Raw genomic sequence first — 16,750 nt, 5'->3', positions numbered from 1 at the left:
TATCGAGTTCACTAATTTTAGAGCCTGAACACCACCTTCCATATTCTTTACCCACCCCCACCCCCTGTCATCATATTTCTTGGCCTTTTGTCTCTTGACATGTCCTTTGCTCAGGATATTATTCCTGCTGAATCAAGTCATCAGTCCATTCTGGAGGATACTTAATCCTTTTGAAATTCTTTCACAGTGGAGGTCTTCCATGCTGAATCAGGTAAGTGCCTTAAAACATCAACCCAAGGACCTTCAATCTGATGAATTTCCTTCAGGGAAGACGGCTGCCCAAATTAAGCAGGGGTTACCTGTATGCTATATCCTGATTTTATTAGCCACGTTATTTCCGCACGGAAATCCAAACACATTACATTTACCAGTTTCCCTTCATCAGCTCTTGAGAATATATTCTCAAGGAACTCAAGCAAATTTGTCAAACATTAATTTGAAGGGAACATAGACCAAATCAAGAACAAAAACAAAGTTGCTCTAAAAGCTCAACACGTGTGGCAGCATCCGTTCTGAGGAAGGGTCACTGGGCCCAAAACATTAACTCTGTTTTTTACTTCACAGATGCTGCCAGACCTGCTGAGTTTTTCCAGCAACTTCTGTTTTTGTTCCTGATTTACAGCATTTGCAGTTCTTTCAGTTTTTTTTAAAAATATAGACCAAATCAAGAATGAGGGGTCAAAATTTGGCTGTATGATAGCCTGTTATACCTCAGGCATGATCCATTTCAATCATGTTGCAGAGGGGATCTTCTTGATATCCACATGAATGCTCTAAAATGAATACAGTCAGGGTGGGAAAGCAAGAAAAGAGCAGAGAATGTTTTGGATATGGAATGGGAGAACAGAAACAATAAAAGAAGATAATACAAGGTGAGCACAGTTTATTGACCATTAAATAAAAACACTTGCCATAAAATTTCTAACAATGCTTATATTTTATTGATCTTTATGTCAAAATATTTTCTCCAGGGTATTTAAAATTTGCTCTTGACATATCCACTTAGGAATGTTGCATCAGTGAGAGATTCCATCACCTGCAGATCTCACTAATATTCCTCGTGAAATGGATATTTAGGGTGATCAATTAACCTAGGATGGAACAGAAAAAAAATGGAAGCTTAAAATGGGTCTTACAGCTCAGACATCATTTGTCACTGGGGGTTGGGGAGGGGGCAAGAAGGGGTCCATAGCAAGACCAGTACAGGAGGAAGTCTTCACTCGCCACTGACCCCCACCCCACCCACCCAAAACTGAAGCTTGTGGAAAGGTTGGTAGAGTATGCCTGGTGATCTCCCCAACTGCTGCTGTTAAATACAAGCAATGGGAACAGGTCTTCCAGTGGTTAATTGGCACTAGGACATGAGAACTCTGGGAAATACTGAGGATCAGGCAGACCTTGGTGTTCATGTCCATCAGTCGTTTAAGTAAAATTTTCAGGATAAGTGGATAACATGGTTAAGAAGGCATGTGGGATACTTACCTGTATGCGCTGAGGCATAGAGTTTAAGACCAGGAAACTGTATAAAATATTGGTTATGCCACAGCTTACAGGAACGTGTGCATTTCTGGAATTTACATTATAGGAAGTATGTGATAGCACTGGAGGGAATACAGAAGAGATTTACTGACGTCTGGGCTGGACATTTTTAAGCGTGAAGCAAAATTGAACAGACTGGGGTGCTTTCTCTAGAGTAGAGGATACTGGGGGTGTGGGGATGTGAAGTCATGACTGAGATTAAAATGATGCGGGGCATAAATAGTGTAACAGGAAGAAACATTTGCCCTTGGTGGAGGGATCAATAACCAAGGGATCACAGATCTAAGATAAGGGGCAGAAGGTTTAAGAGATGTGAGGAAAAATGTTTTCACTTAGAGGGTGGTGGGAATTTGGAACTCACTGCCGGTGAGTGTGATAGAGGCAGAAAACTTCAAAAACATTTAAGTAGTACTTAGATATGCCCTCGTGATGCTAAAGCATACAAGGCTATGGGCTATGTGCTAAAAAAATGGGATGACCGCAGACTCAGTGAAGAGCCAAATCTGTGCTGTAGACCACTATGACACCACTGGTAAAATGCCAAAGGCAGCAGACATTCCACTCACAGCTGTCACACCCAATTTATATGCCCTATATCTGTCAGCCTACTGTATGGGGCCTCATAAAAATCACAGCCAATATATCACTTAGCAGGCAGTTTTTCAAAAAAGATTGATGTACAGATAATTTTGTGTAGAAGATTGCTCTAGTAGGTTGAGTTAGCAAGTGGTTTTCAGCATTACAGCCTCTGGTTCATGCTATCCTAGGATACAGAGCTGGACAATAAGAGTAAAACACTTAAAATCAGGGATAGAATTATTTCATTTACTGACGCCGTATCAGGAGGAATATCTAGTGTGGACTTCACATTTGTTTCAACTAGGTTTGGAATTTTACAAGCAGTGACTTAAAACCTAGAAAAAGTCATCTATAAAATTTTGGGCCGAGTCAAGTTACAATCAGAACAAAACGAGGAGTGATTCAGAAAGATTCATCCAGAAACTACTGCAGGACTGGAATTTTTCAAAAACATTTCTCCATGCGGATGCAAGTGTTGCTGGCATTTGTCACCGTGGAGAAGGTGGTGGTGGGCTGCCAACTTGAAACTCTGCAGTCTATGTGTGTAGCGTCAGGCCCAGTGCTGTTAAGAAATTCCAGGATATTCACTCAGTGACAATGAAGTTTGTGGTGAAATTGCTCTAAGTCAGGATGGTGCGTTCGGAGGGGAACTTTTGAACAGTGGTGTTCTGATGTATCTGCAGCTGTGTCCTTCTAGAATGTAGGGGCTGCAGGTTTGAAAGCTGCTGTTGAAGGAACATTGGTGAGTTTCTGCAGTGCATTTTGTAGCTGGTACACACTGCTGCTGCTACTACTGCTACGTGTCAATGGTGAAGGTTGAAGGTGGTTGTTCCTGGAACAAGCAATTCAACCTGTGCATAGCAAGTCAACTATAGATTGAATCAATAAACAAACTGAAACCTACTTTCAAGTTCAGAATGTTCAATAAAGAAACGACATGAAAAAAGTGTCAATAGCATTATCCCAATGTTACTTGTACCACCAGAAACCAACTAACCAAATTGATTTCATCGTAGGAATTCCTTACATCAAGGATCACACCACTGCAATTCGCTTCAGAATATTACTTACTGTTTCACAATTACATAGCGGCAGTTTTTGTTTATTCCATCAATAGCTTTCATCTCTTCATCTGTCAGCTGGAAGTCAAAGATCTGCATTTGTACAGAAAGAAATTCTTTCAGAACAATATTTGGAAATTATTGGGTTTTCTTTACTATTATACCACAATCATTTGACGTTGTAGTTTAGAATCGTTTTGTGATGTATATCAACCACCTCTAACAAAGTAGAGGTAATTGTGTAATGGTGTTGTCACTAGGCTATTGATCCATAGACCGAGGCTAATGTTCTGGGACAATGGCTGGAGTAGGATTTGAACCAGTAGTGAAATTTGAATCAACGAAAATCTGGAATTTAAAGCTAGTCTACCGGTAAACACATAACCATTCTTGTAAAGACCAATCTGGTCACTAGAGAAGATTTAGGAAGGGAAATCCTTATTTGATCTGGCCTACATGAGTCTCCAGACCCATAACCGAGTGTTTAACTCTTAACTATCCTCTGAAAGGGCCCTGGCAAGCTATTCAGTTCAATGGTAATAGGGATGATTAATAAATGCTGCAGCAACACCCATATCCCATGAACGAACAAATTTCTTCACTGATTCTGTTGAAAAACCTGGATAAGAATGATCCAATACAGAGGTGGTCAAGGGGCTATTATGCCCATCCCAGCATTATCTAATTACACGCATTTACACAATACATTGTAAAAAGTATTTATCTGCTTGTTTTGGAAAGCTACAATTGAATCGGCTTCACAACTGAAGTTTGTCATTCTTAACCAAATCTTCACTATACTCAGGCTTTGGCTCTCCTGGCCTCAATCTCCATCCTCCATAAAAGTAATTAATTAACCTTGCTTCCTTCCTTCCAAGAACTTGCATTCTAATAACTCTCATCTCATACATTCTCCCTTCCCTTCAGTGCACCAATGGCCATGCTTTCAGAAACTAAGACCTTAAACTCTTAAATTCCCTCTCCTTCCTCCTCAAAAGGTCCATCTTAAAAAAAATGTACCTTTACATTCACTCTAATATTGCTTTAGTTGATTTGGCTTTATTATTTTAGTCTATTTACAATCCTGTTGTAACACTTAAGACTATTTATATTAGATCCTATAGTTAAATCTAAAAATAAAGAGCTGCAAAACAGTCAAACTCCTGATTATTCACTTGTCTCTCTGTCACATGTTGAATGTCTTGAGGTTTTCTCACTTTCCCATCCCCAGGCAAAGGTGCTACATAAATGCAAGTTCATATTGGAGGTCAGCAACTACCTTTTATCACTCGATCAAATGGTTGTTAAAAAAAGACAAAAAGGCACCCAGAGAGTTTATAAATAGATTCCAAACCAGCTGGCAAGGTAGAAATTAACATGTGTCCTTTCTTGGGGAGAGAATGCAGTGGCTTCTTTCCCAATGTAGCCAGAAAGACAGCGGCTCTCTTTTAATATGTGTTTAAAGACAATTAATATCCACTACTTGTTTCTCTGAACCATAAAGATATTAACAAAGTGATCAACCAGACATTAACGAGTCGACTGATAAGCTGTGTGTGTCTTCAGCAACTGATGCTGCCCTTGGCTATCTTCAGACAAATAAATGTGCACTAGGCTCTCTTGTGGTGCAATGGTAATGTCTGTACCCTGAAAGGAGACAGCCAGGTTCAAGCTCCACCTGCTCCAGGGGTGTGTAATAACATTGCTGAACAGGTGGATTAGAAAAATAGGTTAACTTTTAAAAAAAGTACTCTGGTTTGACCATGCAAATTCATTCCTAGAGACTGCATGCTTTGCAATGTAAAATTTGGAGATCAGGTGCAATCATGCAAAAACAGCAGAAAACAACTAAAAGAGCAATCATTTATAGGAGGAATATTTTACCTCTTTGTTCTGCTTCATCCGTCCAGGATTGAAACTCTTTGGAATAATGACAACATCACGTTGTATCTGATAACGGAGGGCTACTTGAGCTGCTGTTTTGTTGTGTTTCTCACCAATCTTTCTCAGCTCGGGGTCGTTCAAAAGGATGGGATTGTTTGGGTTGAACCTGCATTAGAAATAGGAAAGATGCACTACAGGATCCAAGATCGATGAGGGACCAGACCCCTGGCTGATTTCTGCACAGTTCCTGACTGACATACCACTAATCCTCAATGGGATAAACTGGACCTGGAGGATTGACAAGGCCTACTCCCCACACCTCATAACCCTGGACACCCAGACCAGGAGTAAGCCAGGACAGTTGCAGGCAAGTCAACATAACTGAATGAGAGTCAGGAATTCATATTCTCATCGTTGAAATAAATTTTATCTCTTAAAAATGTTCTCCAACTTCAAAAGTCAGGTTGGCCATTCTGACTGTCAGCGTCTTGATGCCTAACTATGTGCGTTAATATCTCGTTAAAAGCACAACTCACTGCACTTAAGTCAGCCTTCCAAATGAACTTTGTCCATTTAAGAAAGCTTCTTATATTTGGCTGCAGGTATTTGACTGTTTGACAACGGTGTGTACTTTGCCACCTTCACTTTGTCTTGGCCTTTTGGGTAAGTACTTGCTGCTTTGTTATTCTTATCAATTCAGGTTCAAATCCCTGTTACGTTCAGCTGCAGTGAAAACTCTCCACGTATGATCAAAGTGTGGCATGGAGAGTAAGGCACTGTATATCTATGGGCCAAGACACAAGCAGGCCGTGGTTGAAGAAAACAGTAGAGGGCAAACAGCTAAGGAGAGAGGGGCTGTCTGTCTGGCAGCATCTGAAGACGGCGAGAGAATCACAGCCAATGTTTCAAATCCAACGTGTCAAAATGTTAACCGCTTGTCTCTCTGCAGATGCTGCCTGACCTGCTGAGTTTCTCTAGCAATTTCTGTTTTTATTTCAGAAGATCAGCATCTGCAATATTTTGCTTTTATTCAAGGAATGTAATGGTGCAGGTGACTTTGGAATGGAAGGGGAAAGGGTTAGGAGGGGCATTGGAAACAGAACAGATTAAATGGCGGAATGGAAACAGCCTAAATCAGTGAAATGAGGGATATGGGGAGCTGGCAGGAAAGTGGATTTCAGGCCATTGATTAAACTGGATGGCACTGAACAACGGAAGAGGCTGGAAGGACACTTCATCTATTTCTGCTCCTTTAAAATGAAACCGATATCACAGATCTTAAAGTTCTCTTAACACTCTGGGTGTCCAGCTACCAAGACCCAGGGAAAAGTTGCAGAAATAGTACAACGTGCTTTACACATTGCAGTGTCCCCTTTCAGTTCGTTGATTTCATAAACTTACCACTTAGGATCTGGCGATGATCCCAAAGGACTGTAGCCCACGAGAACAATATTGTTGGATTTACAGTATTTCAGAAGTTTGCTCTGGTTCAAGTATGGGTGACATTCAACCTTCAAAGGACAGACAGTTTTCAGATTTCAAAGAATGTGAGATGAACATGTCACAAAGGTTAACAATCCTTCCACTCAAAACAACCAAAGGACCTACAGAGTGCAGTGAGGCTTCCCACAGCAATGTCTCACAAACAGCAGTGATATGGTGGCAATGCAAGATCCAACACCAGGAAAATTCAAAGTGTGTTCTAGGAGCTTGAACATATACCTGGGGAGGCAGATGGGGCTTCAGTTTAACAACCCAGCACTTTCAAGATAATGCACCTCCCTTTGTATGGCACTGAAATCCTGGTCAGTTTATATACACTTGAGCCTGAGCATGGAGCTCAAAATGAGAATTACCCACTGAGTCAGGCTGATACACGGTATGTTTAACTTAAACATCAACAATTTCAAACAGGACTCCAATTCACCTACTTCCACTTCAAACTGAAATTGCTGGAAATACTTATGGAGGATTAAGCAGCATCTGCTGTTGGAAGTTGGGGTCCTCTTCAAAAGTGACGCTTTTTCCCTGTTTTATGTTTAGCATTTTCTGTACAATCCAGGTGTTCCAGTAGTAAAGAGCCATTCGTAAATATAATCTGATCTCCAGTATATGTAAAGACAAAAGATTATAAATCAAGTACCTTGGTGTCCATGTTCAGCAGTCCCTTAAATATCAGGACAGTTGGATAAAAAGGCATATGGAATGCTTGCTTTGTTATTGGAGGCATACAGAGATTCAGAGCAAGGTAGTGATGCTGGAACTGTATAAAACACTGGTTAGGCCACAGCTAGAGTACTGTGCGTATTTCTGGAATCAACATTATAGGAGGGATGTGATAGCACTGCACAGGGCGCAAAGGATGTTGCCCGAACTGAAGAGTTTCAGTTATGAAGAGAGGTTGAACAGACTGGAGTTGTTTTCCTTTGAGCAGATTGAGGGTGGGCATGATTGAGATGTATAAAATTATGAGGGGCATAGATAGAGAAGACAGGTTAAAAACATTTCCCTGTGATGGAAGGATCAATGACCAGGAGGGTGTAGATTTAAAATATATGGGGTAGAAGGTTTAGTTGGAGAGCCATACATCATAAGAACAGGCCTTTCAGCCCACCATATCTATGTCAACCAACAAGCACTTAAGTACAATAATCCCATTTATCTGCACATGGTCCAGAGCCTAGAAAGAAGTGAGGATTAGGATTTTCACCTAGAGGGTAGTGGAAACCTGCAGCTCACTGCCTGCAAGGGTGGTAGAGGCAGAAACCCTCAAAACATTTAAGTAGTATTTAAATGTGCAGTTGTAATGCCAAGACATTCAAGGCTATGGGCCAAGTGCTGGAAAATGGGATTGGAATAATTAGGTGGTTTTTGAATGGCATTGACTTGATGGGTCAAAGGGCCTGTGTTTTATGACTCTGTGTATCACATTGCTGTATGGTGATCCTTGCTGTGTGTACTAAATTAGCAATTGATGATTTCCAAGGTCAATTAATCAGCCTGCTATAACTTACTCTCCAGGCTCCAGCAAGAAAGATGATCATTTGGGAAGGTATCAAAAGGCTGTAAGATTTGAAACTTTACAGTCTTTTCTCATTTATTACTAAGTAACAGAGCCTCTCATCCAGCAGCAGAAACAAACGGCCCCACTGTTAGTATATACAGCAACAGTTTGAATGATTCCTGTGTCTTACCTGGTTACACACCGGCTTGTATTTCAGCTTGGGCATCCTGAGCAATGTTTCTAGCTGTTTGTGGTTAAAGTTGGACACTCCGATAGATCGCACTAAACCAGCATCTTTGCAGGATTCCATCACCTACAAATGGTAAAATGAACAACCCAACATAGGACAAGTGTATGTGTGTCATGTGTGTGGGTGCACATGTGTTAGAAGCATTCCAAGGATTGGGTGTGAATTCTTTTGTTTAAAGATAGCTCTTGGGTCTGGAATAAACTACGCAAAAAGATGCCGCTGTGAGATTTAACAACACCTTTTAAAAGGAAATTTTGATTAATATTTAGAAAGGATACACATTGCGAGACTATGAGAAAAAAAAAGTGAGGGAGTCTAACGGATTAGATAGCTCTTTCTCACAAATCAAAGAGGACAACCCAAATGGTTTCCTCCTGTGCTATAAAATTCACTCATTCCTGTCCTCCTCTTGTGTGCCAAATGTGTGCTTCCTTCTCCTGTGTGCCATTTCTATATTATTGCAACCTTCCAAATAATCAACACTCCCCGGAGGGTGGCCTAACTCCATATCACTGCCTTTGGCCCATATCCTTTAACACCTGTTAGTTTACAATACCTCCTGCATCATCTGTCAATTCAGGTACCAACTCAGTCCCTTCACGGAACCTTGAGGACTCCCACCTACTACGTGTAGTTAACAGGAGTACATGGACAACGTTGGGCAGCACAATGGATGCAAGATGAGGTGAAGACCCGAGAAAAAGGCACACAGTCAAAGGCTACCTGGAAGTTTCCAGTTGTGAGGAACTGTAGCTGTGAGGAGACGTTCAAAACTTATCCTTGGTCCAAGTCAAAGAGCTGAACTAACCAAAGTCTTCATGGTATTGAGGTTTTAAAAAATGCACATAGAGAAAGAAAGGGAAAAAAAGCCTTCCCATACATAGAACATAGAACGGTACAGCACAGTAATGGCTGTATTTAGCTCAAAATGTTGTTCCATACGTGATGCCAAATTAAAATAATCCCTTCTGCCTCCCCTTGCACCATATTCCTCCATTACTTGATACTCATGTACTTATCTAAAAGTCCCTTAAACACTGCTATTGTATAATATTGTAAATGTGGCACAGTGGTTCAGTGGTTAGCATGGTCAGGGATTCCGGTTCCATACCACCCTCGGGCGACTGTGTGGAGTTTGCAGTTCCTTTCTGTCTATGTGGCTTCCCTCCAGGTGCTCCGTTTCCTCCCATTGTCCAAAGAATTGCAAGTTAGGTGGATTGGTTGTGCTAAATTGTCCATAGTGACCAGGGATGTGTAGGTTTTGTGGATTTACCATGGGAAATGCAGGGCTGCAGGGACAGGGGTGGATCTGGCTGGGATGCTCTTCAGAGTACCAGTGTGGACTTGTTGGGCTGAATGGCCTGCTTCCACACTGTGGGTATTCTATGCCTCCACTACCACTCCTGGCAGGGTGTTCCAGACTCCTACCACTCTTGTGCAAAAAAAAACTTGCCCCTCACATCCCTTTTAAGCTTTTCCCCTCTCACCCTAAATGGATGCCCCCTAGTTTTAGGCATTTCAACTCTGGCTTAAAGATTCTGACCATCAACCCTATCTTTGCATCTCATAATTTTATCTAATCAAATCTTCCATCAGCCTCCACCACTCCAGAGAAAACAACCCAAGTTTTTTCTAGCCTCTCCTTATATCTCATACCCTCAAATCCAGGCAGCAACCTGGTAAACGTCTTCTGCACACTCTCCAAAGCCTCCACATCCTTCCAGTAATGTGGCGATCACAATTGAAATCAATACTCTAAGTGTGGACCAACCAAAGTCTTATAAAGTTGCACGTGAGTTATTAACTCGATGTCATAAATTTGAAATCACAGGCTAAACACCTGGATATGGGATAAGGACAGATTTGTTTTAGTCAGTTGTCAGGAAGGGCAGTGAACATTTATGTAATTTTAAAACTGAGATTGCTCAAAGAGCTGGTACAGCTGGTATGCCTACCACCCACTCGGTGCGAAAGGCTCCCCTCAATTCTCTTCTGAAAGCTTTTAATAACTTGCTGCAATTTGGTATCCTGAATTCAGACTCCCTTTGTAAGTAATGGAATGATATTTGCAATCCAATCTTGCAATCCAAGATGCAATTCCAAAAGCTGAAACATTGAAAGGGACAGGCAATAAATACTGCCCCATTCAGTGACGCCAACATCCCATGAACAAGTAAATCAAAATTTAAAGATTAATTTCTACTTTATAGTCTTTCACATTATGGATATTCCCAATTGTCACATTTGATTCAGTACGGACAGTGATTACCTACCGTCCAGGTTTCACAGAAATCCACATCACTGTATAGAAGGTTTCCACTTGCATCCTTAGGAAACAGCACACCTTCACTTAGCTACAACAAACCACACCACCACATATTTAGAAAACATCTTTACTGCACTAAAATCAGAATTACAAACACAGAAATGATTTAAACAATGGACTATTAAATGATGGACTACTTCATTCTTTATCAGCCTGGGAGCTAGTAAAGGTCAGCGAGCACAATTGTTCCATATGTTTAAGACCTGCCCCTTCTGTTGACTCATTGTCCTTTATTTTCAGGACAGCCTGAAGTAGGGACACTAAGCCTAGCTGCTTCCTCACCTCAGACTTTTTTTTTTGGTGAGCCATTGGCCACAAGGGAGAGTTCGAGTGCTTGGAGCAGGAAATGACAGCGTGGTGACTCCAGAAGAGAACACCTACATTTCAGTCACATTAAAAGCCCCCCAGACACCCCTCACATCCTCAACCTCCTCATCAGCACCCCATCCCTCAGCTCTGTAGTCATCAGCACCACCTGCACCCATTTCCACAAAGTGTCCCTTATTTCATTCATAAGAGCTAATTGTTTTTAAAATTCACTCATGGCATGTTGGCATTGGACCAGCAATTATTGCCCATCCCTAACTGCCCAGAGACAAGATTTTGAATGAGTTAAGATAGGGACAACATAATTTAGATGGGAGCGTGAAAGAAGAGAGGCCTGGAGAGGTAATTATCGAGGCAAGTGGTTGAAGTTTCCAGCAGCAATTGAGCTGAGGAATGGTTGGAGTCAGGGTCTGTGATAGATGTGGATATAGGCAGTCATAATAATGAAATAGCAATGTGGGATCAGATGTTCACACCAGGATCAAAGAACACAATGTCACACTCAGCATTGGACAACTTGTTGCTAGTGATGGAAATGACAGCCAAATGAAATGGAAATGGAATTTGGTGCAAGAACTGCATGGCTTCAGTCCTTCCAATATTTAATTGGATGATCTCTCTATTCCAGGACAAGTAGCGTGACAGTGGCGTAGCCCAGAGAAGGATTTACTGAGAGAGGAGTGAGTAGGACTTCATGTGATGCCTTCAGCTTACACCATGCAAATTAGTACACAAAACAAGAAACAGGAGGGGGCAAAGAATCAATCCTTGAGGGACCTAAAATGGTAATAGTGTGGGAGCAGGAAGAGAAGCCATCGTAGCTGGTCATTTGGCCATGATTACATAGACAAAGAATGGAACCAAACCAGTACAATATCATGCAGCTGGAATACGCTCAAGAGGCATTGAGGAGGATGATGGAATCAACTCTGAAGGCTATAAAGACGTCACAAAGCATGTGAAGGAAAGAGTTTACCCTGGTCACAAAGAATGACATTAGAGATTTGGTTAGGATTGTTTCAGACAATTGTTGGGACAAAAATAAGGATCAAAGATACAAGTCGGGACTGATGAACAAAATTACCTTGGAGATGACAAAGAAGGAGGTAGGTTTGAATCAACTGCAATTTAACTGGCTCTATGAAGAAAAGCATCCGCTTCCCTAGTGGCCTCATAAATGATATATTGCCCAGCACTCAGATGAAAAAGGACAATAAAGTTCCATTTTCAACAAGAGGTGTGTGCACTTTTAGTGATGGCAGAGATGGTATCACTGACCTGAGTTTTGATGGGACAGCATGACTGGAAGAGATGGCAATCAATGAGTGTGAACCAGTGACTCTCGGTGGAAGTCAAATTACCCAGTTACTCTCCGCCCAGACTTGGTGTGATATCACACCAATGGAATTATTACAGTCAGAGCTATTTACGGCAGAAGCAGGCCATTTGGTTCATCAAGTCAATCCCTGTAGCCCTGTGTTTATTCCTCTCCCAAACTGTGAGAGACACTGGTGCAGTGGTAAGGTCTTGTGATTTCAAAGACTAATCCTCTGGGGATAACAATTCAAATCCCACCACTAGAGATGGTGAAATTCAAATACAGTTAGTTAATACATCTAGGATTGAAAAGTAATCTCAGTAATAGTTTCATGATCGCGATCTATTGTCTTAAAAATTGATCTGGTTAATTAATGTCCTTTAGGAAAATCAGTCTCTCTTATCCAGTGAAGGCCTACATGAGATACCAGGCCCATAACAATGTGGTTGACTTCTAACTGCTCCTAAATTTGCCTAGAAAGATTTGTGGAGTTAATTTCCAGGGACACTTTTTTGTCATACACTGTAATTCTAAAGCTCATGTTTCTTCAATTCTGCTATCAACCACAGGGTTACAGTTTCCAGAAAAGTACAGTTGGCTGCTATTTGTTCAGGTGTCGTTTGGGGGTGGGGGCTGGTCTACAGGAAACAAGTTCAGCGATATTCAGATACAAAGCTTGATGAGGGGAGCTTCAGAATATCTGAACAAAGGCTACTGTGGACAGCTTTACTGCAATGCATATTAAGACTACGAAACTACGGTTTTACAAACTACTTTAAACCACAAATTTTCATATTACTTTTTGCATCTTTTGAAATTGGAGGAGCAATCTTTGGAAAATGGTGAAAAGACCAGTCACTGGTTTGCCATCTCTGGGTGTATTGCTGAAGGTTTGATCAGAGAGCTGTTGCTGTGCTCCAGCCATTAATTGACCAACACACCCATCCTCACGATACACTGTTTTCTGACCTGGCCTGGGAAGGCAAAGACTCAATGGATGATGCCAACTTTCAGCATCACAGCCTCTCTGCACCACTCTCCATTTTCCATATTTTGACATCTAGTGATTAGAAATGTTCACTAAAATGGAAAAGAAACAATTGTTTTTTAATGTCCAAGTGATTTTCCTCCAGGGTGTAATACATCATTGTCTTGAAGATCGATCCTGAAATTCTGGAGGGTTGAAATTTTGTCCCTCGCCCCTTCCCATCTCGGATATACCTCTCACCAGCTCCCTCTCCCCAAATGATTCAGAACAGGAACAGAAAAGGAGGCCATTAGTATCAACTTTGTGCTTCATAGTAACTTTATACTGGAATATCTTGGTGTTGACAGAAAACAAATCAGCTAAATGGCCAATTCCATGATTATTTACAAAGCCCTGTTCAGGAGATACTGGGAGCTGAACAGCAATTACAGCCATAGAGCCTGGCAGTTATACAGCACGGAAACAGACCCGTCAGTCCAACTTGTCCACAACAACCAGATATCCTAAACTGATCTAGTCCCATTTGCCAGCATTTGGCCCAAATCCCTCTAAACCCTTCCTTTTAATTAACCCATCTAGATATCTTTTAAATGTTCTAATTGTGCCCGCCTCCATCACTTCCTCTGGCAGCTCATTCCATACACTCACTAACCTCTGCGTGATCAAGTCAGGTCCCTTTTAAATCTTTTAAATCTTTCCCCTCTCATCTTAAACGTAAGCTCTCTAGTTCTGGACTCCCCTACCTCAAGAAAAAGACTTTGGTTATTCATCCTATCCAGGCTCTTCATGGTTTTATAAACGTCTATAAAAAGTCCCACCCTCTCAGCCTCCGATGCTCCAAAGAAAAAAGCCCCAGCCTATTAAGCCTTTGTCTCAAGCTCAAACCCTCCAATCCTGACAACATCTTTGTAAATCTTTCCTGAACCCTTTCAACTTTATTGACATCCTTCCTATAGCAGGGAGGCCAGAACTGAATGAAGTATTCTAAAAGTGGCCTCACAATGTCCTGTCCAGCCTCAACATGACATTCCAATTCCAATACTCAGTGGACAAACCAATGCAGACAACCATGCCAAACACCTTCTTCACCATCCTATTTATGTGCGACCTCACTTTCAAAGAACTATGCACCTTCATCCCTGGGTCCCTTTGTTAGAACATAGAACATAGAACATTACAGCGCAGTACAGGCCCTTCGGCCCTCGATGTTGCGCCGACCTGTGAAACCAATCTGAAGCCCATCTAAACTAAACTATTCAGCAACACTCCCCTCAATCTTACCATCAAGTGTATAACTCCTGCCCTGATTTGCCTTTCCAAAATGCAGCACCTCACATTTATCTACATTAAACTCCATGTGCCACTCCTTGGCCTACTGGCCCATCTGATCATTGTCCCATTGTACTCCGAGATAACCTTCGTCACTGTCCACGACACTCACCAATTTTAGTGTTATCTGAAAACATACCAACCATACTTCCTATATTCATATCCAAATCATTTATAGAAATGGTGAAAGATTAAAGATTTTTTAACTTAATTAGGGGCAAAAATGTTTCAGAGCTTCAAAGGAGTGGACGTTAATCACAGGGACACGTACTCTGCTCATACTGGCATTGTGAGGGTGACCAACAGAGGCCACCCTCCCCATGTGACAGCAGTGTGTACACCCTCTGGAGAACATGGGGACAAAGCCAGGAGAGATGATAGCGGACTTAGATTCCAGGAGGAATATCTTCATAATTTTTAAACATGTTACTTTGGGAATCGGATATCGCTTCTGTTGTCAACTTATTTTAGATGTTCGGTAAAAGAACATAGAACACAAATAACTGTACAATTAGTTCAAATTTTGTATAAAAATGTACAAAATTAACGAGCACTCATTGCACTTTCTCACCCAAGGGCTTATTTTACTTCAGGGTGAAAGATGGAATAATTCTGTTCTCTTGATATCTGGCCCCTTTCTCTAACTTTATTAACTATTAGTGAAAACGTCAGTTCTTAAAGAGCCACTTTTGAAAGGCCAAAGAAATACAAGAAAGATTGCAAATGCCAAAGTGGTAATTACTTTCTGAACAAAGACTGGTTGCTAATTTTGGGTCAATATTTCAGGCCTGTGCAAATTTTTAATCACATCTGTGTCTATAACAAATCAAACCTGGTGTTTAAATTCAAGTCAACCCTTGGCTCAAAATATATTTCCAGATGGCCACGTTTGGATCCTATTCCTGGAAACTGGCCACCAAATCCCATGGGATCCACAGAGGTGAATCGATCACTGGGATTATTGGATAACTATTATGAATGGTTAACTTTCCATTCTAAACACAGGAACTCCAAGGTTAGTTGGTAAACCTTGATTGTTGGCCCGATCAAGCTCAGCTAACTCAGTGAAGATGGAGGACCTAAACTGGTAATTCTCAATTGTTTAACACCACTACGGACAAGTCTGCTCACCCACTAGGCATTACAAGCTCCACCTTCCACAGGTTCATTTTTATTTTACCTTTAACCCTGTAGGCCAGTGGATAAGGAATAGATCAATGTAATCCAGCTTCAGGCTTTTCAATGTCAGTTCAAGGCCTTTCCGGACCAGAGCAGGAGAGAGGTAGGACATCCATAACTATAGTCAAAACATAACAAGGGCTGTTAGTTGTATCAGAAAACCACCCAGCATTGCCAGTTTTTATTCAAAACATTCAGGATAGTCTTTTGGGAGCTGGTACAAATGGGTCAAATGGCCTACTTCTATACTTTAAAATTCTCTGATTAGGCTGTTAGAGTCACAGAGACTTACAGCACGGAAACAGACCCTTCGGTCCAACTCTTCTCTAACAACCAGATTTCGTAAATTCATCTCGTCTCATTTCCCAGCAGTAGACCCATATCAATATAAACCCTTCCTATTCATATACCCCTCTAAGAGGCCTTTTAAATGTGAAATTGGTATCAATTTCCACCACTTCCTCTGGCAGTTTATTCCATACATGCACAACTTTGTGCGTGAAAAGGTTGTGCCTTTGGTCTCTTTTAAGTCTTTCCCCTCTCACTTTAAGCTTATGCCTTCTAGTTTTGGACTCCCCCACCCTGGGGAAAAGACCTTGAGGATTAACCCGATCCATGCCCCTCACAGTTTTATTAACTTCTATAAGGTCATCCTGCCAACTCCAACACTCCAGGGAAAATACCCCCGTCTATTCAGCCTCTCCTTATTGCTCAAGCCCTCTAACCCTGGCAACATCCTTGTAAATCTTTTCTGAACCCTTTCAAGTATCCCCAGCTCTCATACCATTGCTAATACAATAATAGATTGTACTGTCTGATCTCCCAACCCAGTTAGTATAATTGTAAACCCATTCACCAAATATGCTCATATTTCATAATGCTGTCCTGGGGTCTCAAAAATGGATCCAACATTAAGTTACTAAAACTGAAGTACACGCAACTTGGGATAACAAGGTGTAGAGCTGG

At 41.3% G+C, this 16,750-nt stretch overlaps 1 protein-coding gene across 2 annotated transcripts; it reads right to left on the bottom strand.

The window, feature by feature from the left end:
* Window positions 1–918: 918 nt before the first annotated feature.
* LOC109937166 (prostaglandin F synthase 2-like) lies at window positions 919–15,922 on the bottom strand. Of its 2 annotated transcripts, XM_048607538.1 has the most exons (7): window positions 15,786–15,922; window positions 10,591–10,671; window positions 8,258–8,380; window positions 6,465–6,574; window positions 5,064–5,229; window positions 3,190–3,272; window positions 919–1,091 (listed from the first exon to the last, which is right to left on the bottom strand). In XM_048607538.1, exons 1-7 carry the CDS (start codon window positions 15,894–15,896, stop codon window positions 1,049–1,051), a joined length of 717 nt encoding a protein of 238 aa, XP_048463495.1. In that variant the 5' UTR covers window positions 15,897–15,922; the 3' UTR covers window positions 919–1,048. The 2 variants fall into 2 exon arrangements, with proteins under 2 accessions (XP_048463495.1, XP_048463496.1); XM_048607539.1 differs by lacking the exon at window positions 8,258–8,380.
* Between the last annotated feature and the right edge of the window lie 828 nt (window positions 15,923–16,750).

This window comes from Rhincodon typus, chromosome 18 (assembly GCF_021869965.1).
Source record: "Rhincodon typus isolate 14 chromosome 18, sRhiTyp1.1, whole genome shotgun sequence".
NCBI lineage: Eukaryota > Metazoa > Chordata > Chondrichthyes > Orectolobiformes > Rhincodontidae > Rhincodon > Rhincodon typus.
This window is presented reverse-complemented; position numbering and strand designations above follow the sequence as displayed.